Genomic DNA, 25,979 nt, shown 5'->3' with positions numbered 1-25,979 from the left:
TATCTCACTGCAATCATGCTCATGGGTCAAATAAAACGAATAAACTGAAAGTAATTCAGGCTGATTTTTCTTAAATTTCAGGTAGCTTTGAAAACTCAGCCAATGGTTTTGGGTCTCTGCTGTCTTATTTCTCCTTTTAAATGTTCTATTCTTTTCTCTATTTTTTGTACTAATTATTACACACACACACACACACAATAATTTTGCATTTAAAAAGAAGTATGTAGTATACAGAAATATGAATTCCATCTTTTAAATCTATGAAAGTAAAACAAGGAAATGTAATTCTCTCTCTCTCTCTCTCTCTCTCTCTCTCTCTCTCTCTCTCTCTCTCTCTCTCTCTCTCTCTCTCTCTCTCTCTCTCTCTCTCTCTCTCTCTCTCTCTCTCTCTCTCTCTCTCTCTCTCTCTCTCTCTCTCTCTCTCTCTCTCTCTCTCACACACAGAGAGAGCAGTGTGACAACTGGGCTGCTTCATTAGTGCAGATCACTGTTCGCAGGACGACTAAAGAGGAGATTATTGATAACACAGTCAACATGCTGATCAATACATCTCTCTGAGGAGGGAGAGGAAGAAGGAAGGAGTGAGACAGCGGTAGAGAGAGAGAGAGATAGCAGAGGAGGACAACGACCGTGCTCTCTCTACCTCCCAGCATCCCTCCCTTCTCTCCCTCCCTCAAATTAACTAATCACCCATAATAAGCTCTTATGATCTGTAGTGGATTTCTATAAGCAGCGACTCAGGGATGATGGAAGATCCTCGCTGCTGGAAGAATAACACCTCATTAGCATAACATTGGGCCGGTGTGTGTGTGTGTGTGTGTGTCTCTGTTTATTGGGCGCTGCCTTGTATGCATTTGTGTTTGTATACACGTTGTGAGAGTTTGTGTGAGAGTGTGTGTGTGTGTGTGTGTGTGTGTGTGTGTGTGTGTGTGTGTGTGTGTGTATGGGGTGTGCACACTTTTGGTGTGGGTGTGTGTGTGTGTGTGTGAGGGGACGTCCCGTTCTCGGGCCGGTCCTGTCAGAGACGGATTAAAGAGGAATCCTAATGAGGCTTCCTGAGCACCGGGTCCACCGTCTCATCCATCCCAGCGGGAGTGACAGTCCTGGATCGTTAGCACTGCACAACTACACAACGCCCCCTAGGGGAGGAGACAAGGTGGGAGGAGACAAGGTGGGGGGGGGACAGAAGAATGGAGAGCACAGAGGAGAGGAAGGGTGGAGCGACTTACAGCAGGGCCACCCAAAAGACAGAGTGCGATAAAGGCTATTTTACAAATCACCGCCCCGACGATTGAATCATAACTTGAACAGAGTTTGTCTGATTGTGCCAGAGGACTAAAAAAAAACATGACGTACTGCCAACTGTTTCAGGAGACGCAGGGGGAAAAAAGTCATTCTAACGTCTAGCAGGCTATCCTCTGGGGAATAATTCCCTTGGGAAAGAACCATCTCTCTACCCCGGTCACTTTCTCTCATCCTGCTCCAGGGGACAAGTTTTGCTTGGCTGGGTACACCCCTCACGCCCACCACCACCCCCTCCCCAACCATACTCAGACCACGAGGAAGCTGGCCGGACTATTAATGACCTATTACTCCACGGCTTCTACTCTCTAGAGTGCAAGGCTGAGGAGAGGAGAACCAAGGCCACTTTTAAGCTCCATGACGGTGTTAGGGGTGGGGTAGTCTCGCTGGCCAGCCTCCTCTCCCTTCCGTCCGAGGAGTCTGGCGCCACGGAAACAGGCAACAGGGATAAACCCTCCCCTGCTCTACAGCTGCTCTCCCATTGGAGCGACTGTTTCGGTGGCAGCCGGATGTCCGCTCCCGGCTTATTACAAGCTCTGTCATTGGCTCCAACCATGTCAATCAGAGCGGCTTCCGCTCCCTCCTCCCTGTGTGTCGCTGTAACTAGTGCCCTGCCGCCTCAGTGAAAACAACAATGCTAGTAACTAGCTAGCAAGCTAACGGCAGAAACCTACACGCTAGCTCGTTGCTACACGCCGAAAACGGCAAGTTGGATTGTTTGAAACTATTTTCCAAGGGCACTGCCGCTAAGCGCCGCCCATCACAATCCCACTATGGAGACCTGCGGTGCCAGGTCTCCATAGTCGCTGGCCAGCGAGACTAGGGGTGGGGGGGGAATCGATACAGCATAGTATCGCGATATTTTGTGGGCAATATATCGTCTCGTATCGAATGCCAAGTATCGTGATATCTTATTATACAAAATGTCAAGTGCATGCAACATTTAGGACAGGTTTTTATGACAGTGTTGGTCAGTCAAAAAAAAAAAAATCTTCCTTCTCAAATTTACTAATGCTACATGTTACTTACTCCTTCTCAAACTACTTCCTACATGGTGCTACTCTAGTCTATCAAAATGTCTTCGCTGTCATTGATTGTGTTGCATAGTTGTTTTCTGTACTGTTGACAAAATGTGATATTGTAACTAAGTCGCTTTGGACAGATGACATAATGTAATGTAATGTCTGTCTGCTTGACAATTCCATTTTGCTGTAATAAAAATGATTGAAGTGAGATGAACAGACTGGAAACTATTTCATTAGATAAAACAGATGTTGACAAAGTCTTTTCCTTTGGGGACATCATTTGCAGTTGAAAAAAGGTAATAAATCACAATATATTGTAATATTGCAATAGTCAATATGTCGCAACACTAGCATATCGCAATATCGCAATGATATCGTATTGTGACTTAAGTATCGTGATAATATCGTATCGTGGGGCATCTGGTGATTCCCACCCCTACTGTGTGTGTGTGTGTGGCCTGATCCTGTTAGCTTGCGTACACGTGTAGCCACGTCGTATAGACAGCTCCTTCATCTGATCTTCTCTCGTAACAGGATTCAAGTTAAGCGAGCAATCAAACGCTATTAGGAGAGATCCTTAACAGCACACTTCCAAAGCTGGCATCAACCATGAACATAAGAGGGTGAAATTTGGTGTGTGTGGAGGCAGAGGAAGATCAGAGAAAACGACTCTGGTTTGGCCAGTTTGTAGCGAGCACTAAATTAATTAGCACTTCTTTCATTACGCGAAAAAGAAACGACCGAGGCAATTCATTACAGCCTTATAACCTGTTAAACCGGAGCTTCTTTTTGAAGTGGTCCGTCCGCGCGTGTGTGTACAAGATGAGCGCGAATGTCAGTGTACATATGCATGCAGTCGTGCGCGAGGTAGCTTATTGCTGTACTAGTTTCTGTGTACACAGTTAGGCGCGCGCGTGTGTGTGTGTGTGTGTGTGTGTGTGCGCGCGCGTGTGTGTATAACAGGGACAGGTGCGGATCCCAGGGCAGGCCGCCAATGAGACGTCAGTCGGAGCTTCTGAGGCCGTGTCCCGGAGTTACGAGCCCCATGTAAAGCAGTAGGCACTTTTTTATTGGTGGTGGGTTTAAATTAAACTACATTTGTTGAATATGAGGCTGAAACAGCAACGCACACAAGTCACACACAGCCGCACACACACAAACAAATGCATGCACACACACACACGTTCCCATGGTGTGGTAGTGAATGACGCATTTGACAACGTGCCACAGCCCTGTTCTTTTTCCCTGAGAGAATACGAAAAAAGCTTCAAGCAAAACAACACCTATAACACACCATTAGATCTCCTCTGAACACCTAATTTATTCCCTCCAACGTAAACAATGTAACTGTTTTTAAAACGTCCTCTCACTTTAAGAATGGCCAGGAGCGATGCGGGGATACGCCAGACTTCATGTCGCACCTTCAAGTTCAAATGCTGCAGTCGGTGCAAATCGACTGTGGCTGCACTGGCCCTGGCTATACACTATAATGCCCTCCCTTGTTCCCCACTAGGCTTCTAACTGTATACACATGTAAGGCTCAGGTTTTGGCCCGACTAAAAGAGCCTAAACGCTCAATAGCATAGAAGCCTGGGGTGAATGGGAGTCGACTACTCGCAGTGGAAGCCGAGAACCAGCGGGGGCAGAATGTTTACAGGCCAACAGGGCAGCCTCATGTGGTCCACCATTATAATTACACCCAAGGGCAGATCTTTTTCTCAAACAAATTAAAAAGCCAAACAAGCCCCGTAAAAAGCATGACGGATATCGAGTAAATAATTGAAATGGTAGGAGGGTGTGCGTTAACCAAAATCACTCGCACACATTCAAAAAAAAAATCAGCACTTTCAACAGTTTATCTGCCAACTTCACTAATGCCGCTCTGTTATGTTAAAAACAGACTCTTTATCGGCTCCAGTTAACGAGCGCAGAGCCATGAGAACTGACTCTCACACACAAACGCTCCATGAGAACCTCGGGCAAGGAGGCGAGTGGAGAAAACAAGCTTGGTAGAGAAAAATAAGCAAAGTACGTACGCTATCAACACCATCCGAGTCGGTATTAAGGTTACAACGCACGGACTTCAGCGTTTAGTTTGCAATGACCGTCCATTGACCACTGGGGCCAACCCTCATCATCATCATCATTATCATCATCATCATCATCAGTAGCTTCTCTATTCCGCAGGGGAGAGGCTGGTCAATGGCAGGAGACAGAGCAGGGAGGGAGCAGAGAGATCCACGATCAATCCCACCACTGGCCCAACGAGACTCGTCCAGGATAGAGCAAGCTAATAATGAGCCCCAATTAGGCTTGTTAGCAGGCAGCAACACACACACACACACACACTCACTTAAAGTGTAGAAACTGTCGTTCAACTAGACAGAATGCTAATTCACGTTCAGATGAGTGACATGCTGGATGGTGTTTGGGCTACGTTTGATGGACAGAGACTTCATAAGACTCATACACCAGCTGACTATTCAGCATGTACACACACTCAGACAAGCGCACACACACACACACACACACACACACACACACACACACACAGAGACACACAGAGCAGATGACACAGGAACAGAGATGTGAGAGCCAGTCCTGCAGCTGCTGTGGGTCTGCCTCCATCTGGAGCCCAGGCTACCCCCCCCCCCCCCCCCACCCCACCATCACTCTCCCCGGTCACTTCACCTCCCCACCGCCCAGCGTGTCACCAGGACCCCTCAGTGAAGGGCTTGTTATGCTAATCTAGTCTTTGGACCATCTCTCTCTCTCTCTCTCTCTCTCTCTCTCTCTCTCGCTGTGGTACTGGTTAGCTATCAACAGTGACAGGCTGTGAGAGCGCCACCCCCCAACCCGTCCAACCCAATTCCTTAACTCGTTGTCAGAGAGTCACTTCTAACCTTCGCTAAACTACTGCATTCATACTAGCAGACTATCTTCTGATTAATCCCATTCTCAGACTGGATAATTTTTTTGTGTTTGTGTGTTTCTCCTATTCCTTCCTCCCCCTGGCCAGGGCTGGGTATCTCCACTGATTTGTGATTTCCCGATCTGACATGACTCAATATCGATATTTCAGCCACAATACCAATTTTGCTTGGATATGAAGAGATTCTCAAAGAACGAATGCTGTAGAATGTACAAGGACCCCTCTAATCTGGTGTATTATTAACTAGAACGACCACAACGTGGATATATGCCTCCGCCAACAAGTGAGCAATCAACATCCATGTCTGTCCAGACTTTGACGTTTGAGCCAAATGTGAAGAAATTCCATCAAGGCGTTAGTGAGATATCGCGTAAACGAGCTTGAAAATGGCATTTGTGAGGTCACAGTGACCTTGACCTTTGAACACCAAAATTGAATCAGTTCCTACTTGAGTCCAAGTGGACATTTGAGCCAAATGTGATGAAATTCAGTCAAGGCGTTCCTGAGATATCGTATTAACGAGCTAGAAAATGGTGTTTGTGAGATCACAGTGAGCTTGAACTTTGACCCACAAAATGTAATCAGTTCATCCTTGAGTCCAAGTGGACGTTTGAGCCAAATTTGATGAAATTCCATCAAGGCGTTCCTGAGATATTGTGTTAACGGGCTAGAAAACGGCGTTCTTGAGGTCACAGTGACCTTGAACTTTGACCACCTAAATTGAATCAGTTCATCCTTGAGTCCAAGTGGATGTTTCAGCCAAATTTGACGAAATTCCGTCAAGGCGTTCCTGAGATATTGCGCTAACGAACATCGGTCATACGGACAACCCAAAACCATAATGCCTCTGGCTCGGCTATCGCCGACGGAGGCATAAAAATATGAATGTTTACAGATGTTTACGTGATCTCGTTGTGCTAAGAACCAAACCACGCGAGTCTAACGGGGTTAAAGCTTCAAGCATTATATTATATAGGCATTATATTAAAAGATCGATATTGGGATTTAATTGCTATCAGTTCCTTCAAATGAATATCAATTCGATATGGATTTTTTTTCCCTGATCTCCCCCCCATTTTCTCCCAAATTGTACTTGGCCAATTCCCCCTGCTGCCCCACCCCCTCTGCTTTCTGAGGAGAGCCATAGACTAGCACCATGCTTTCTCCGAGACGTGCAGTTGCCAGGTGCTTCTTTTCACCCGACAGCGTGGAGCTCCACCGGCAGGACGTAGCACGTGGGAGGATCACGCTATTCCCACCAGTTCCCTCCCGCCCCGAACAGGTGCCCCGACCGAACAGAGGAGGCGATAGTGCAGCGACCAGGACACACCCTCATTCCAGCTTCTCACCCGCAGACACAGGCAAACGTGCCTGTATGGACGCCCAACCAAGCCGGAGGTAACACTGGGGGGTGTGAACCTGCGACCCTCGTGTTGGTAGGCAGGGAATCTAGCGCTGCACTACCCGGACCCCCGATATATTGATTTTTTTAACGCAGCCCTAGTGGATTGGCAGCGCTGACTGATGAACCAACTGGTGGCGGCCTTGGCTTCAACTGGCTCCTAAAAGCTGGAGGATGACGTTCAAACTGTGGGCAAATGACACGCTGCGGCGCCCAGGCTCCAGTTGATGTGGTATGGATATGATTAGAGTGATGTTGAGACTCAGCCTAAATGGCTAGTTAGCTCAGCATTATAAGACCTCGCACACAAACAACATTAGCTCCAGTGCGCATGGTCCCACGAGAGTTAAAACTCTTTCTCGCTTTCATTTGCGCCGATAGCGAACTTTCCCAGCGTTGGGAAAAACACAATGAAAGGTTTTTTTTAGGGCCTTTTTTTAAAGCCGTCGTCCGTTAGCGATGTGGCTGCCCACCGCGGGCACACAGACACAGACGCAGGCATTCTGGGTAATTACTGCTAACGACCCCGCCGCTCGTTTGCCAGGGCTCCTATTTTTGCCCTCGCCGTGCCAACACCCTGGGCCCGTGACGTCAGAGCCTGTTTTGTTGTGGGTCGACTTTGCATGCGGACACTTTTAATGACACCAGACAGTGTTGGAAGTGTGTGCGACAGCGAACGCAAAGAGCACTATACCACAGAGCACTAGTGTCTATGTAAATGTAACTGTGTCTGTGCAGGAATGTGTGTGCGTGTGTGTGCGTGCGTGCGTGCGTGTGTGTGCGTATGTGCATGTGCGTGCGTGTGTGTGTGTCAGGACACAGCTGGGGCACGCAGGGCTAACGCCAGCACACTGGTCAGTGTGCCAAAGAGAAGCGAGCAGTAGGCTTATGGAGAGAAACTGGGATGAAAGATTTTTTGATTGTCGTTTTTAAAAAGGCTTATTACTCCACAATTCAGACCCCAGGGGAGACTGCCAAACCCATAGTGACGCACACAAACACACACGATCATGCACGCGCACGCACGCACGCACACACACACAGGCACACACACACACACACACACACACACACACACACACACACACACACACACACACACACACACACACACACACACAAAAACACACTACATCACACATGAGAGAGGATTAATTATATATCAAAAGAAAAAAAATCTAAATTAAAAATAAAAACAAAGACAGGAAGCACAAAACGAACAGGCTGTGTCTGCCCCTTGCAAAAGTTTAAGAGTATGAGGCATGTCTGTTGTTATACTCAGTGAACTGGAGGAATTTGGGGTGGACAATTATGCCATCTGTTAAGATGTTCTATGTCTTTGGAATCAATATACCACCACGCTATACCACAGACACTATACCACAGACACTATACCACAGACAGACACTATACCACAGACACTATACCACAGACAGACACTATACCACAGACAGACACTATACCACAGACACTATACCACAGACACTATACCAGTTCCTTTTTCAGCATCATATGAAGCATTACTGCTTTCTTTTTGTTTTCAGACAGGCTTTCACAAATACAACTGATTGCATTAATAGACCATTGTGTTGCGTGTGTTAACAGTCATATGAGAACCATCAGTCATTGAGCTGACTTAAAATGACCAATGTATGTGCACACTACTCTTGCACACACACTCACATAAATGCATATTACACATACACACACCTCACAACTATGACGGTTCCCTATTTGGGTAGAGTGCCATCTCCTGGTTGGAACACAGCATGTGACTTCATATCCCACCCTGAGATGGGAAAGGGGGTGGGGTTGGGGGGCTGGGTGTCAAGGGAGAATGCAGGTCTTTGGTACTTCCCATGGAGTTGACCTGTGCTGTCTTCCCTGGGTCCCCCCTCCCCTGACCTCTGACCTCTCCACAAGTTCAGCCTGGCTTATCAGAGCTGCGCCACTTTCATCTCCGGGCTGGAGGCTTAGAGTGGTACTGAACGTGTCAGTGTGTGCGTGTATTAAGAGCTGTGTGCATGTGTGCCGATATGGCCTACGCTTGGAGGTGACACTGTGTGTGTGTGTGTGTGTGTGTGTGTGTGTGTGTGTCCTAGGTGTGTCTGCGAGGCTGGCTGTAGTAGAGGCCAGAGGTAGCAGGTAAATCATTGGTCATCTCAGGCTAGTAAAAGAGGCTTAGTTAAAAGCCAGGCGAGGAAGAACCTTCACACAGGACTGCACACACTAACAACGCACTGTCTACAGTATGTAAACAGAGTGTGTGTGTGTGTGTGTGTGTGTGTGTGTGTGTGTGTGTGTGTGTGAAGGGAGAGTAACAAGCTTAGGACTCTGATCTCACTGACTGCAGCCTGTCTGTTCTGCAGACGCCAGCCGGTAAACATGCCAGCGGAGGCCAAGTCTGTGAGTGTGTGTGTGTGTGTGTGTGTGTGTGTGCGTGTGTGTGTGTTATATGAGAGGGAGGGAGCTACAGTGTGCATATTGCATGAATTAAAAAAGATTGTGAAATGGAAAGCAAATAAGAGGCAGGGAATTGAACCGAAAATCCATCAAAACCGACATTTAGAACATATTAGCGACTTAAACTTGTTCATGGCAATTAAATCAATTAATCGATTAATTCACTTAATTAATGTTAATTCGGTTAATACTTTCCCCAATGTGGGCGTTCATGAAGTGTCCCCCTAAAAAATACTACCCCTGTCCAACTAACAGTCACTCAAAGCTGTCGGCATGGAGGAAGACACAAGCGAAAACACCGACAAACGGTCGAGAAGAGGGACAGAATGTAGGGAAACAGTGGATGGGGAAATTCAGAAGGAGGCGGTAATGCAACATAAAGGATGCCAACTGCCATAAAACACCACAGAAGAAGAACAACAACACAGAGAACTACGGGCAATGTAAAAAAAAAAAAAAAAAACATAAAATAAATAATCGAGGTAAAAGTTTGAAATAATCGTGATATTGATTTGAAGCCATATGGTCAAGGCCAACTCTATGGGTATAGTTAGTAGTCAGATGTGCATCATGCCAGGCTGTAGCATACCTTACTTCATACTTGAATCAAAACGTGTGCGTGTGCGTGTGTGTGTGTGTGCACTGTGCAGCGCTCCTTGGTTGGTCTCAGTAGAGAGAAGGAGAGACAGACAGGCGGTTTTACGGCGACGAGTCTCCTCCGTGTCTTATCTCCCCCCCCCCTCTCCTCTCCTCTCCTCCCCTGCACTCCATGTGAGGGCAGCTTCTCTCCTCTTTATGACTCTTTATCTGACATGAAAGGCACTGACACGGGATACCCGCCATTACGGCTCCATCAACATGAAAAGCACTGACACGGGATTCTCCATTGCGGCTCAGCCCATTAAGGAGCGCCTGGCGATCCTGTGCTCTGTCAAAGAGCCGTCACAGGCAGACAGCGCCGACATAATGAGGACTTAAAACCTTAACCTTGCCTTTAAGACCCCCGGTCGAAAGCAGCAATAAAACCCAGAGAGGGCACCTACTGGCTGCTCCGCTCGGTAATTACAACCTGTGTCCCAGGCAGGCAGCACTAACTGAAATCGGCCAATAGTTTAGATACACAAAAGAATGTAAGACAGTTCAGAAGCATGGCCGAGGGGTCAGAGGCCTTCCCTCTACGCTTGCCATTCACAAAACGAACAAACCAGCCAATCAGACTCCACTTGATCCGAGCATGTGCCATCTCCTCATTCCTTCTCTATCATGCCTGACTGCCAATGGTCGTTAAGAGATAAGGGAGCAAGCCTGAGCTTTCATTCACAAAACTGTCACATGTTCTCTTCAGGCACATATGAGCAATATCATCTTCCATTCATGCTTTTTAGAGGATCAAGCACTATGGAATGCAGCCACCGACCTGTTGCCAATGTAAAGCTAGTTAATAAGCAGTGAGGTACAGTATAATATAGGTCTAAAAACATAGCAATGTTTTGAATATTTTCAATTATACATAGCATATACAAAGCAAATCACAACAATATAGCTGGGGCAGTTTTAATAATTCAATATGACGGGAAATGTTTTGGTGACAAAAACAGCTTAAAATTAGGCCTGCACGATATGAGGACAGTGTTCAATATATCAATAAAATAATATATCAATAAAATGAACAAATATTGAAGTATGCGTATGAGCTATACAGTTCCTTCCTATGTTTTTTCAGCTTTAATATTGCTAAAATCGACCCCAAACAAGCAACAAGTAACCGACTCAAGCTGAAACTACACACAGCGTGTTTGGGGTTTCGTGGAGCGCCCCGCTGCAAGGGAAAGGTGTGCGCTGGATTTACAACACAAGACACAAGGATCGCATGCTGAGTGTGACCGCATGGTGCGTGTAAATAAATAAAAAATGGTTATTCGTTGCATTTCCGGAAGTCTTTTTGCGATGTGTTTATTGTGCATGTTCATATCGCGACGGCGATGAAAATAAATACAATTTATCGTGCAGCCCTACTTAAAATCTAGGTGTGCTCGCTAATTCTAATTCTTTAGGTGGGACGTTACCTCCTGACACTGGCGCGTCCATGAACACAGCACCCATCTTCTCTGCAGCAACCGCCATCTCTTTTGAGACGGCGGGGTCAATGGTGGAGGAGTCGATCAGCAGTGTACCCTTCTTCACTTTCCTGAGGATACACAAATGTTTACCTTTCAAATGTACACAACTTTTTTTTTTTATAACTATTGCTGCTTTTTCCATTCGTACAATATCTGTACGATAAATACATCTTGAAATGTTACATTCTCAGGCAGGTTTTGAATGTGAAGCATTATAAATGATTTATTGATTGATTCATTCATTTATTTAGCAGGCACAATACACAAATACATGTATTGTACCAGATATACTGTAGCTAAAAGCTCATTTTCATCTGTAGTCCCAACAGAGGAAAGTGGGGGGGGACAAAGAGAGAGACATTAGATTAGATTACTTGAGGATGCCGTTGGGGCCTGTGTAGACCTCGATCACATTGGGACTGGAGGGCAGCATAGTGAGGATGCGGTCCGCTTTCTCTGCTACCTCTGCAGGGGAGTCCACGACCTGAACATGAGTCAGTACAAACATACTGTAAACGTACACACGTATACACACATATAGGGAGTGAACACATTCACTAAACTTTTTTTTTTTACAGTGCACCTGAACGCAACATGCAAGATACCCGCTGAATAAGTGTCCAAATGTTCATGTCATTCTGGCCAATACTCCACTTTCTGCTCACTACCCAGGCACTTATGTATGTACTTAACCTAACTAACTATCCGGTGTGCACAACATTGTCAGACTAAACTCCGGCTGACACCCCAAAAACCTACAATCCGCTACAGAAAGATTTATATAGATTGTTTATTAACTGGCCCCTGGCCTTCTATCATTTCACGAAAGTGGCCCCCGGGCAAAGCAAGTTGAGTATCCCTGCACTAAACCATTGATTTGTCACATCTTGTTCAAGGGATAGTTCAGTTTTGGGGGAATTTGGCCATTTTTCCTACTCACCCATAGCCAGACAAACTTGTGGATGCATATTTTACTGTATGTCTTTTTGAACAGTTTGAAGGTATGAGAATGGTTAGCTTTAGGGCTGCACAATATATCGTTTCAGCATCGTCATCACAATGTGCACATGCGCAATAGTCACATCGCAGAGCATGCAATGTCAAGTAAGGTAAATCAGCTGATAACATACAGTAATGCATGCCCTCTCGGTGACGTTCTAAGCTCTTTTCCTACTAACTATAGTACTTTTACTCACTTAGGATCCTGCAACTCACCCTGTCTGTGGCTAAAAACACACTAACTTCCTACTACGTCAACCGCGCACGTTACCCACTAGGCCACCTTCTTAAATGAGCAAGGCTTGATAGACCTATTCAAGACTTTTGGTGAAAATTCCTGTATTTTTTCATATCGCAATATATATCGCAGAATAAAAAAATATTGCGATGTCAGTTTTTTCCAATATCGTGCAGCCCTAGTTAGCTTAGCTCAATTGTTGGGTCTAGGGAAGGTGCAGCTCCTCTCAAGAGTAGAGAAATAGACATTTTAACTTCTCCAAAGATGGATGGCTGGTCTCACTCACTCACTCACTCACTCCTCTCAGTTTCAACTCCAGTTCCTATCTGTGCACGCTTTGAATTGTGCTTTACAGGTTAATTACTTATAAATTAGACCATTAAATGAGCAAAATAAAAGGACAAAAATTGCCCAAAAAATCATCCAAAAAGTTCAACCTTTGGTGGACTCAGCAAATTGCCAGTAGTTGATATATTCGTCCTATCGCTCAACCCTAACTCATGTGTTTTGCGTCATCAATTGGTTTTTGCAATTGGTGCCTACTGCCTATAAAGCATTATCGGAATTCTCCAATCTCATAGTTAGGCTGAATATTGGCTGATTCCGATCACTGGCCGATCGACTGGAGCATCCCTAATGCAGAGACATAAAAATGAGTTTATCCGACTCTGGTTAAGTAGGAAAAACAGCAAAATCCTCAAAAATATTGTTTGTTTCTTTTTTTACACAAATGCATCTGCCTGCAGTGCAAATACAGCCCCGGGCCATACATGTAGCTGTAACGAAATGTGTTCTTAGCCAACTTGCCATGCTAAATGAGGGTTCAAGTGCACACAAGTCATGTGCTACTGAGTGAGTGTTACCTGGGCACCAAGGTCTTGCAGTTCCTTGCAGGATTCGGGGAAGACATCAGTGGCAATAACGGGGTAGCCATTTTTTAGCAGGTTCCTGGCCATGGGAGTGCCCATGTTTCCCAGCCCAATAAACCCCACTGGCGTCTTTGAGGCCATTGACCGACTCGACACTGAGGGAGGGGAAACAAGGTAGGACAGGAGGAGAGACAAGAAAGGATTAGACATTTGCTTTAGCTCACAGCCACAGCAAGATAAACGCATGTCAAAGCATCTATGTACACTCACTGACCAAAAGATCAGAGAGTAGAGAAGATAAGAAGGTAGACGAGAAGAAGGCATTGAGAAAATTGATGCAACTACATTGTCAGCTATGATACATTTAGTCTAGAGCTGCAACAATAAATTAATCGATCAATCGATTAGTCGATCGACAGAAAATTAATTGACAAATGTTTTGATAATCGATTCATTGTTCTGAGTAAATAAAGTCAAAATTCTCTGATTCCACCTTCTTAAATGTGAATATTCTGGTTTCCTGGCTTACTCCGAGTCCTCTATGACAGTAAACTGAATATTTTGGGTTGTGGACAAAACAAGACATTTGAGGACGTCATCTTTTGCTTTGGGAAACACTGATCGAAAATGTTTCACCATTTTCTAACATTTTCTAGACCAAACAACTAATCGATTAATCAAGAAAACAATTGACAGATGAATCAATGACGAAATGAAATAAGCGGTAGTTGCAGGCTGCAGCCCTTAGACATTTAGTTGTGACAGTCTAGTCTAGTGGTAGTACAGTAGTAGTTTGGTACAGCTCACTCAATATAAGGCCATTTGTAACCATTTTTGCAACCACAGCTGCAGCATGAGGGTAAGGCAAAGCCAAATTTCCCACTTTTTGGAACAATAAAGTGAATCTTGAATCAATGCTATGAAAAACTTTTCAATGTTCAACTTCAAGATGTCCAGGCCTGCAAACAAATTTACACTGACATTTACAGGTTTCCTCTGACTGTGGAAGTCCAGTGTTGTAAACAGTTGAAACAACAAACTGTTACAATAACATTTTCCACAAGGCAGGAAATGCTCTAATTTGAATCAATAACTGAGCAAATGTTCACAATGTAGGCCAGTGTGGCCAGGCTGTTAAATACAACTGACTCAGCCCAGGTCCAGCCAGGTTTACCAGATACTAAAGAGGGTGGAAAGTAAACGCTGGCTGTGAACCAACCCAAATACAACAAGAATAAGCCTGGATAGTAAAGCCAAGTGAAGACAAAGAGTGTACCTTTATTTCAACCAACCCCTCAACAGACCCAATTACCACTTCACTGACACCCACTCAAGACAATACCTTCAGCAGCACGGGAAACATTCCACTTTTACAGTGGCCTAAAATTACTGTAAACAATTATACACTGTCCAGTGTCCGTGGCACAGAACAGACTACACACGGCATACATGCAATCTCTGAACATGTGCTTATTATGCAGACTAAAACACTCACAGTGACACATCAACATATAGTAAGAGCTAAGGTTGGTGGTGGGGGTGGTGGGTTTGAGTTTAAGGCGTGTTGATGATAGGCCTCCAGATATAAGGCAGAAAGAATGACAGTCTATTGTTTGTCACTGCATACTTGCAGCCCAAGTTGAGTTGCAAAGGGTTAGGGTCCAAGGGTTAGGGTCCAAGACTGCATAATATCATATTTTCAAAACATGCTCACTTCTCCCAAGAACTGCAATGTGCCTCATGCAACCAGTGTTGTTTCTTCAAATGGATAAAAATGTGTTTCCACAATGCAACTTAGGCTAAATCTTTCAGCATTGCAAAATAGAAACAACAACAACAACATGTAATAGCATGTGGTTAGTATGGGATTATCGGTCCTGCAGCATGAGCACCACTTGATATGTTTTAGTTGTCTAAAATCTTTGCTATTCATTTTGTGGTATTCACCTTAATGTCCAGCCCATTCTTTCAATGGACTACAAGCATATTGACTTTGAGAGTGTGTGTAAATATTGTGTTGTCCTTGGGTAGAAGGCTATATAGTGAGAATCGTGCGATAGCTGAATTACAATAATATTAATGGAGGGATCACTGTCCGTGTCCATTGTCGCAGATTCATTTTACTTTTTTAGTAATAGGCTTCCGTGTAATGCTACTGATAATGCATTGTCAAGAAGCCTATGTTTCTGTATGGTATATGGCCAGACTCACTCAAGTCTTCATCCCATTTTTGGCTGTGAATGGAGAGAATTTATTTTTGTTGCCATGTTTTCTACAACTGCAAAACAATGTCAATCACTTGCTACATCTTTTAAATATTTTCAAACATTTGAACCATTATTTGATACAGGGATTGATTGGTACCTGGATGATATAACAGATAATACGGATGATATACATTTATTGGAACGAGATGCTGCATGAGCAGGAATGGCGCTAGCTGGGGAAAAGGTTACCCTGCTAGCCGGGCGCTTCTCGCTCATACTGAGCACATTAGCGCCCGGCGAACGTCACGCATTTCCCATCAAACACTCTGCCATTTTCACGTCTAGGTATAAATGCCAGCTCATACCTGAGTCTTCACGTGAAGTGAAGACGCTATCCGATACGCAACATCCTGTTGTTTTAATAACATATAGTGGCCTCTTCCAAATTGTTGCATAAAATCCACTTTTCTGTCTTTCAAAAACCGAAAAGCATTTATCTGGAGCAACCCAGACCAACGACTCACTGTTTACTCACTAATGCCCCCCACACTTTCGCAATGGTATTGCACCTTTTTCGTTGTTACTGCTTGGCACAAATGCAGAAATGTAGGTGCAATACCATTTCGGAAGTGTGGGGGGCATTGGTGAGTAAACTGAGTCGTTGTTCCGGGTTGCTCAAGGTGCTCAGGTAGAAGCTGGTAAAAATGGCAGAGTGTTTGATGGGAAATGCGTGACGTTCGCCGGGTGCTAATGTGCTCAGTATGAGCGAGAAGCGCCGGGCTAGCGGGGTAAGGGAAAAGGGAAGTAGTTTCATGGGGTCCCCATCTGGACGAGGCCCTTCAGACAGAGGTAAGATAAAATGAGATGATCCACAAGGGCAAATTGGGCTTTTGCAGGATAATAGATTACAGTACAGCAGAGAAAAATAGAATAGAAATAGGATTAAAAGAGGGTCATATTAAACATTTGCAAATTACAATTTTAACATTAGAGGGAAGGTGATACTGTACTAATTGAGTGGGGTGGGTGGGCATCTTAACAGCTTGCACAGCAGTCCCTGAGATTCAGGCAGCACTTCTACTGCATCTGCTTGCAACTAAGATCTCATCATCAACATCCATGTTTTTGCTGGATCATAAAAAACTGTATGTGCCTTGAATAGCAATGCTATCCAGGGCTAACTAACTCATGGTTAAGTATAACGTTAATGTCAAGCAAATTGCTGTGTTAACAACTGCAAAGATAAAGCAGTTCGGTGTGATATGAAGCTCGAGGTAGACACAGCAGCACATTATAGCCAACCAGAGGTCCATGCTCTGAATAGTTCATTATCATTTGAAATTAGCTGTTATTACTCATCATTGCCGCACAATTCATTGTTCATTGTTCATGGCCACATTAAGCACGCTAAGCACATTGTCATACTCATAAGCTACTGCAACGTTACTGCATGGAGGTGATACGCAGCAGCCAGCAGGTAGCTGTAATTATACAGACTCTCTCACTGGACAGTAGCGTTCATTCATACTTTCTTCAGAGGGCTAACAAGCTAACTAACCTAGCTAACGTGTCTCGGTTGCATGCCCCTCTGTACACGCACTCAAGAAATGAGAAACAGAACAATGACACGGACAAACAAACGAATACGTTACCGAAGGCAAGGTCGACATGTTTGTTCCACCTTAGCAATAAATGTCGAGAGCCTCTAAACAACGCAGCCATGCTCGTTTCCCCTTGACCTCGGCGTACACTGACAGCTGTCAAGCCAGGAAGCCAAACTGAAGCGTTTATGAATGGCTGTTATTTTCACCAATCGCAGCTCTCGCTGAGCCTCCGCAGCCAATGGGAACAAGGAAAAGGCGGGATATCCTGTGCATTCACTTGTAGCCTCCTCGCGACACCCAGGCTCACACTTCTAGCCTTTTGCATAGGCCCTTTGCAGCTATAAAAAATGTATAATAATTGTATTAAAATACAAAACGTCACATAACTTCACATATATTGTGTAAGTCATATTTCACTTTGCGAAGTTTTGGACATTAGAACTGAATAAGATTAGGCTCTGTCTGGTATATTTTTCAGGTATGAGGTGAACCAAGCTTATTTTATGTAATGCAGAAAGGGAATAGAACAGTGATTTATTTACTTTACGTAGCCTGAAAAGGAAATGGTAGCTCCAGTCGTACAGAGCTCTGTCCTCCTCCCATGCCTCCTCAGCATCCTTGCACAGCATCCCGGAAGTGACAGCATCATTTGCTCTTTCAGGAAGAAGAGGTACGCAGGAGCAGCAGCACCGTCAGCGCATTGACAACAACGGGGACAGTGGCAACACAACGGCCTGCCCAGCAAAATTTGCAAGTGGAATTCATATCAAAAGGGGTACTGTTTCAGTTTTAAGCTAAATAGATTTCATAACTGTCGTTTCGTGAGTGAGCCAGCGAACTGTCCGGCTAATGTTTAGCTAGAGACATGACATGACATGGCCTGCTCACAAGCTAATGTTAGCTAACTCGCCATCGCACGTAAGATTATCTTCCTCTTATTAACTCGGCTAGTTTCAAATGGCAGAGCCGAACGGTACTTTGTGATACATTTAGCAAGTGTTTTAGACTGCATTCAGGGAAACAGCGTTAGGCCATTACAGCCAGGGAGTCATCACTGGTATTACTAGACTATTACATGATGTTATTGTAAGCTAGTTAGTTGAATTTAGCAGCATAAATACAGTAGCTGGTAATAGCAGTAATAGCTGGCTCAGCCTCATTCACACACATTCATTGTATGCTCTTAGGTCACTCAGGAGGCCAAAATTGAATGACATGGGTGGGGAATGCATCCTCATCCAGGGAAAGATGAGCATCATCTTCTGTTTCAGTACCGCCCTGCATCATATTCACACACACACATTCATACGTCACACCTGGGAACTGCCTACTGCCCGGTACAACCACAGCCTTTCAAATGTTTGTGTTGGCCACTGAGCAGCTCCACTGGATCAGTTGAGAATTAAGTGCCTTGCTCAAAGGCACTCCGACAGTAGTTACTGAAGGAGGGCCATTCACTTTTCCCACCCATATTTTCAGTCACCAGTCACCCTCCGGCCAGATGCCCACCCTAGTCTTTGGTTATGTGTGACTCAGGGTGCTTTCACACTGGCGCCCCAGTACCGTTCCCAAGCACACTTGTCCCTAAATTGACCCCAGTTTTGGAACGTTTGAGTGTGAACGTTGCGTTCTGGTCTGTTCCACACCCGGGCAGGCAATGGGGAAGTGTGACAGGATCCACTTGAAAAGGTGGTCTGGGGAACAACACTTTGGCGTGCCCGGGCACGGAACACTTGCAAATGTGAAAGCCAACCGTTCCGAACCACATAGACAACACACGGGTGAGGATACACTGCAGTTATAGTTGATCACGCAAGTCTACTCTGTTCCGTTTCTAAGCGCGGAAGAAATGTTGTAATGTGAAAGCTGACCAGCGGGGGGGGGGGGTAATCGTACCCGAGCGCGGAATGGAACGAAAGTAATCGTTCCCAGTGAGAAAGCACCCTAAATGAGCTGGCCTTTCCTCGTCTCTCTCGCCCTCTGTAATACTCATCTTTTCTATCCTCTTCTGGTTTTTCCCTTCCAGACAGATGAAGTGACCAACAGGATATGATGTCATCATTCCAGGTGGTGGACTCGTCACCGGGCGTTAGCGTTATGGAAACGTCTAACTTTGCCCACGTCATCTTCCAGAATGTAGGGAAGAGTTTCCTGCCCCAGGCACCCCTGGAGTGTTGCTACACCCTCACCCCATACATTACTCCCCACCCCAAAGACTGGGTGGGCATCTTCAAGGTATCATCATCACATGCACCACGCATACATTACCTGTATAATAGATTAGTATTCATCAATTAAAGACCACCACCATACTCATCTAAACCAGCCTTCCCAAACTGTGGGTCGGGGGCCCACTGGTGGGCCGCAAACGTATTGCAAGTGGGCCGCCAAAGCATTTGCAAAACATTACAATCTCATGATTTTTATTTTTTTTATGTATGAGAATGCATTTCCCATTGTTGATTGATACCGCAATTTGATTTGTAATCAATTATTTGTTAACTAGCCTATTGCAGAAAGCCCCTCACTTGTAGTTTCTGATTTCTGTGTGGTGCTGATGGACAGCTCCTTTTATCATTAACCCATTGATACCTGATGCAGCATTTGCGTGTATATCCCTCATTTGTGTGTGTATCCCTTTAAGACCGCGAACCGCGTGACGTGGTTCGCGGTCTTAAAGGGATACACACGCAAATGCTGCATCAGGTATCAATGGGTTCAAATAAAAAGTGCTGTGAGGACACATTGTTTGGCCTTCATACTGATTACATTCGGATGTGGGCCGCGAGCATTTTTGAGATTTTCAAGTGGGCCATGAGTCGGAAAAGGTGGGGAACCGCTGATCTAAACCCTTACAGTACCTCACCTGTGACTTTCACATCTAAACCATACAGGTATCTGATCTAAACCCTTACAGTACCTCACCTGTGACTTTCACATCTAAACCATACAGGTATTTGATCTAAACCCTTACAGTACCTCACCTGTGACTTTCACAACTGAACCATACAGGTATTGAGAGCGTGGAAATATCCCCCACCCTTTACATGAAGGAGTGTGCGTCAGGTTTCTCTTAATAGGCCATACTTTGGCAGTTGGCACATTAGCACATGTAAACCGTACATCCTCTTCGCTCTGTGCCGAAAACCTCAGCGCAGGCTTTGGTGTGGTCGCTCTGCATGCAGAAAGAGGAAGAGAGTACGGGGTGGGCTGGCCTCGCTGGGGGGCAAACATTTGGTGCTCTTTATGAACCGCTCTCTTCTTATTAAGACCTTGCCCCCCCCCCCGCCGTCTTCTCTTGTTCTTTGCCCTCTCTCTTTCCATCTTTCTCTTCTCCTCCTTTCCTACGACACCCCCCCCCCATCCCTTCCCTTCGTTACACTCTTTTATCAAGGCCATCAAATCTCACACGTAATTAACAGGAAATGTGAATGAGGAAACGTAATGTCTCGTAAAGTCAAAAGACAAACATTTTATCGTCGTTTAAGAACTGACTTCAAATCCACCAGCTCAATTAAAAAGGAATAAAGATGCTGGGTTTATTTGGAAAAAGTCGATTGGAAAATGTAATCCTCGCTAATGAAACCTGTTTGATGGTTAGCGCTTCATGTCAGGGAACAAGCAGACCGTGCTTCTTAATCCTTTTGACGTACATGTGTCTGTCTTTTTGTGTTCAGAGAGAAACTGACGCATTTCATCTGCCGGCGGTGGCAGGATCTTTGCAATTACGGCCGAGTTGGAGGTTAAGTGAGATTTTTATTTTTTATTTTTATTACAACAAACCCATTCAGCTCATCATCCTAATAATTATTTTTTTAATACAAGCAGGTGGGATATTTACTTCAGCCACCAACCAAATACTGATAAGTCTGTTGTGGCTGGTAGGTTGATCTGTAGGTAGCATTGTTTGGAAGCTCCATTGTTCTCGGAATCACTTTGGGTGGTGGATTTATAAAAGGGAGTGATTAGATTTGACATTTGCCACTGTTGATGACTCTCTCTGTGTACAGCAGGCCTCCCAGAAGCATACATTTTGCACAGAGATGACTCAGGGAGAGAGCATTTTTCTCCCTCTAACCTTTTACATCTATAGGCGTTACCTGTTTTAGACAGAGAGATAGCGCAGCAGAGCAAGAAGGCAGACTTGCTACAGTGATGACTCAGACCTCACAGGCAGGCACCAGTTGAGTTGTACACAGACACCCCCTAGTGGCGTAAACTGTCCATAGTACAATGTATACGGCTCCTGGTGTATTAGTAACTGCTTGTGTATGCCTAGACCATGGCCCTAGACGCTCAAACTGCACTCACTAACAATGTGTACACTGTAAACACTGGCAGTGTACACTCTAACCAATCATGTCCTTTACATTTTTCCAGCATGTAAGCTGAATTTTAGATGCATCAGTACGATAAATTGAACAGAAAATATTTGGTCGTTTCTTTTTGTCCAGTGAAAGGTTTAGGTTTGAGTCTGGTGGTGTCAGACACACACACACACACACACGCAACCAAAAAAGCCCCTTGGAGGTTATTGGTCCTGGCATGTTTGTTGGGACAGCAGGGAGAAACCCGTTGTGTGAGTGTATAATTAACATGTCATCATACTGTTCCCTCACAGCTTCGCAGAATGATTGATAGCTGCTTCGCCTGTGATTATTTTATAACATCACTCCCGTGTTGGAACGCCTCGCCATACCTAACCAAGTGTCAGTCAACTTCACTCTGCAATTTGCAAATTATTTATGTCTGTACACTCCAAAACACACACACGTGAGCACACACGCAAACTTGGCTGGCTGGCGTTGGAGCCATCACACTCTAGCCTCATACCGAGATACTTTTTAGGTGGAAGGAATGTTCTTGGCCCAAGTTCCAATGTTGACAATTACCATTAGTTTGGAATAGTATTATACTCAGTGTAATGGGCTGATAGGCGAAACACTACAATTATAGCTTCATCAGCCTGAAACGTTGACAAGTGTTTTGAATAGCTGGCTTGATTTACTGTTCTCAAAGGTAAAGCTTCCAAATGCATAGTCAGGAATTGGCGCATATCTTTGTTTCCCAGACATTCTTCTTGACTTGTCTTGAATTAATTTAATCTCTCTCTTTTTGCTTGTGAAGAAATAATTGCATTATTTACATATTGAAAATACAGGATTCATCCAATTGAAACAAACATATTTTTTTTCAACATATGGTACAATGCGGTAAGTTGATTTCTTGTAAATAACTGCCTAAAATGTACTATATTAAATGATGACTATATTATAGGGGATTATAGTTGCCCCGATGAGAAACTTTCTTTGGTGGCACCTTTTTCCCCATTCTCTAAAATGGAAAAAAGGTCCTATAGTCCCTCAGGGGGTTGAGCTATCCACAGCTTAAGCACAGTTATGTAATGCCACATTCATGGTATCGCACATGTGCGTTGAAATGAGGTGTGTGTGCGTGTGTGTGTGTGTGTGTGTGTGTGTGTGTGTGTGTGTGTGTGTGTGTGTGTGAGCATGCGTGTTCGCATGCGTGTGAGCAGCCCAGACGCAGAGAGTGTGTGATTGTGCGCGACAGCTTTACGACGCAGACGCAGAGTTATGATGTTCACAACTCCCTTTCATCATCTGTCACTTAACAACACATGTAATATAATTACATCTCCCTTGCCGTTTTGTGTAAAATTTTCACCTTTTCTTCCTCAGTAAAGTTCTTCTCCGCCCCCCCCCCCCCCCCCCCTCCCTTCTCTTTTCCACATGGGTTGATCCCTACCATCTCCAGTCTGCGCATGTGTGTGTGCACGTGCACGCGCACGCAAACCCACATACACAACCCCCCCTCCCCAATGTCACACCTCCACCGCCCCTCTTTGTGGGCCCAAAAGGGGCAGGAACTGGAGAGAGGAGGAGGTGTGTGGAAGATTGGGGGGGGGGGGGGGGGGGGGGGGGGGGGGGGTTAGAGGGTCTTAAATGTTTCCATTCTTGCCTTGAACACTGTCTATAATCCTCCAGCCTACTCCGTTAGCTTCCTATGTCGTAGAATATATCCGTTATACATGCTGCCCTTAAAAGCTATATGATAACTGGGTGGAAACGGTAATGCTCTGCACATGTCATCGGTCTGCTAAATGTTTATGATGAGCCTGTGCAACATATGTTTGATTTCTCAACATTGTGTGTGTGTGTGTGTGTGTGTGTGTGTGTGTGTGTGTGTGTGTGTGTTTTTTTTGGTTCTTTACACAGCCCAGTTGTGCACTACATGTTGCTGTTGCGGATGAACATCTTTGTTGTCGTTTTGCCATGTGTGTCCTTAGGTGGGTTGGAACACGGCCAGAGATTATTACACCTTCCTCTGGTCTCCCATGCCTGAGAACTACGAACCAGGAAGCAATGTGCACAGGACTGTGGTGTTCCAAGGTACACAACGCGTGCACACACGCGCACGCACGTGCACACACACACACACACACACACACACACGGGCTATGTAAACCACTATGCACAGACCTAGTATTCCAAGGTAACTCCTCCATTTAATGGCGCATATAAAAAGCAGTGCTTTTATTTTATTAAGGGAACACAACCGCAAACCGCGGCCTGGGACCTGAGCACCTCTCATACCACACACACGCAGGCCCACATCGAGGGCCTGCAAACTGGTTTTACTGGGTCTGACACGGTCCGATATTGCACAGTGAAAATATGAGAGCAGGCTGTGGTGTGTCAGTAGTCAGTAAAAAGCGGTTGGCTGCCGTACTGTACTCACTTGTCCGTCCCACAGAAGCAGACCTAACACACGTTTTAATAGGTTCCAGTCAGACCTCAGTGTGCAGCTCTGCTGGGCTGTTTGAAATAAACGCATGATAGCATCATAATACATGATGAGTCACCAGCTGAAATATGATTATGACTCCAATAAATCCACTTGCTACTGTTCTCGTGAATTAGGTTCTTGGGCAGAGTAAGTGTTTATGAAGTGCAATATATTTTCTTCATTGTGAAGTATTGTGTTTGTAGATATTGTGTATTTTTGCATCTATTGTTGTGTTTTTAGCCCCTAGGTTCATAATCCTGTCAGTGCCCCTGACCAAGGCACTGGCAATCTGGTCCCCAGGCGCTGCTCTGCCGGCTGCCCACTGCTCCTAGTTCTAGGAAGGTTCCTAGTAGAAGATGGGTCAAATGCAGAGGATGAATTTCCGCACGGGGACTGATGTGAAAAATGTAACCATCAGACACTTAATAATTCACTTAAATACATACATATAATATATACTTTCATAAGCACATCACTCCTTAACATTTACGCACTTCTTCAACTCTGTGCACCATTTGATCTCACGTGTCCAACCACAGGAATACTAATCTATCACAAACTCCCTGATGTCCTGCCATGTCAGTAATGTAAATGTCTCATCACCCCAATTTAGGTAGTTTTCACATCAGGGAAAATAAAGGATCTCTTAACTTAACTACCGTAATCGCTTGAAAGATAAAAAGAAAAAGTGTCATCTGGCTTTATTTTTCACTCAAAGTAAACAACTACAGTTATGGTGTTATGAATCTACTGTATATATCACGATGTAAGTATACAAGAATTATGTAATTGGACCAGATTCTCAAACAGATCCTGGAAAGTTTTCTACAAACGGCAAACCAGGTTCTCAGGTATTCTAAGCGAAACACTGCGTTATAAGGCTGTGTGACTGTGCACTGCACTGCTAAACCTGTGCGTACTTGTATGAGTTTGATCAATTGGAATACTGATTTGACTTGCCCACACATTTCTACCAATAAGATACATTCAGGTATAGCTTAGATGGAATAGAATTAAGCATTAGTGTTTTCTCCCTCTTTGTCAAACTCACTGAAAGTGATTTAACAGTGAAAGCTGGTTTCTCTAACTGATTATAAAGGGACTGTGGCTTTTTGGCTCCTTAGCCTGCTTGTTGGACTTGCTGTTTTTAGTCATTAGCCTTGGCTGATTTTGATTGTGTTTTGCTTTTGTACATTATTAGTTGCTTATCTGCAACTTTTATGTAGAGTCTTGATCCTGCTCTATTGGCCTGGTCTCCTTGGAAAACATATTCTTAATCTCAGTGGGACTACCTGGTTATATAAAGGTCAAATAAGTTAAATAGGTCACACTTTTGTTTATGACACAACAGCCATACACATTCATAAGGCTGGGTTCACACCGGCGACCCAAGCCTTGCCTACGCCTTGCCTTTACCCACGCTTTTAAATAGGCGTCCGTTTTAGTCAACGAGGCTGTGTACACAGGGCGCCTCAGCGTGAACCCTGCGTGTACCCACGCCTCGCCTGTGCCTTGCCGATTTTATCGTTTAGGCGAGAGTTCTATTTTCACGCGTGCAGGCAGGCTTCTTCTGTCAAGCCATGAAAGAAAAACGCGACAATATCCGTGGGAAATGGCAAAGTCAACTGAATTTCAAAATAAAATGGAGTTACTACAACAGTGTTGAGCAGAGAGAGCGAGAGAGAGAGAGATTGACGGGTAGCTATCACGTGGGGCTTTCTCCCTGTCTGCAAACAAATCTTCATGAGAGAGAATAGCGACCGAAGAAGCAAGATGGACAATGTTGTTGTGCCAGCACATATTCTTGCAAGATCACCTCTCTAAAATGTCCGACTATAGTCAGACCTGGTTATACATATCCAGCATCAATAGAACATTAAATATATCAGATTTATTTTACCTAGGCTACCCATGACAATTCTGGACAACACGTGAAAAAATACAGTCGGGAGAGAGGAGAGGCGCTCGTGACTCGGCTCCAGGTTCGGCGTGCAAAAGGCGTGCGGTGTGA

At 44.8% G+C, this 25,979-nt stretch overlaps 2 protein-coding genes across 3 annotated transcripts in view; one reads left to right on the top strand and one right to left on the bottom strand.

Moving 5' to 3' along the window:
• hibadha (3-hydroxyisobutyrate dehydrogenase a) overlaps positions 1–17,301 on the bottom strand; it is a 41,499-nt gene extending 24,198 nt beyond the window's left edge. For both annotated transcript variants that reach the window (XM_083646900.1, XM_083646901.1), the window contains exons 1-4: positions 17,210–17,301; positions 13,345–13,505; positions 11,619–11,728; positions 11,191–11,312 (exon numbers count right to left, since the gene is read on the bottom strand). In XM_083646900.1, the coding sequence (XP_083503026.1) occupies positions 11,191–11,312; positions 11,619–11,728; positions 13,345–13,505; positions 17,210–17,279 (463 nt within the window). In that variant the 5' untranslated portion in view covers positions 17,280–17,301. The remainder of the gene's footprint in view (positions 1–11,190; positions 11,313–11,618; positions 11,729–13,344; positions 13,506–17,209) is intronic.
• A 525-nt stretch (positions 17,302–17,826) lies between these two features.
• tax1bp1a (Tax1 (human T-cell leukemia virus type I) binding protein 1a) overlaps positions 17,827–25,979 on the top strand; it is a 28,627-nt gene continuing 20,474 nt past the window's right edge. The window contains exons 1-3 of the mRNA XM_083646809.1: positions 17,827–17,936; positions 19,188–19,396; positions 23,469–23,571. Of these exons, the coding sequence (XP_083502935.1) occupies positions 19,211–19,396; positions 23,469–23,571 (289 nt within the window). The 5' untranslated portion in view covers positions 17,827–17,936; positions 19,188–19,210. The remainder of the gene's footprint in view (positions 17,937–19,187; positions 19,397–23,468; positions 23,572–25,979) is intronic.

This window comes from Poromitra crassiceps, assembly GCF_964638095.1.
Source record: "Poromitra crassiceps genome assembly, chromosome: 11".
NCBI classification, from domain to species: Eukaryota; Metazoa; Chordata; class Actinopteri; order Beryciformes; family Melamphaidae; genus Poromitra; species Poromitra crassiceps.
This window is presented reverse-complemented; position numbering and strand designations above follow the sequence as displayed.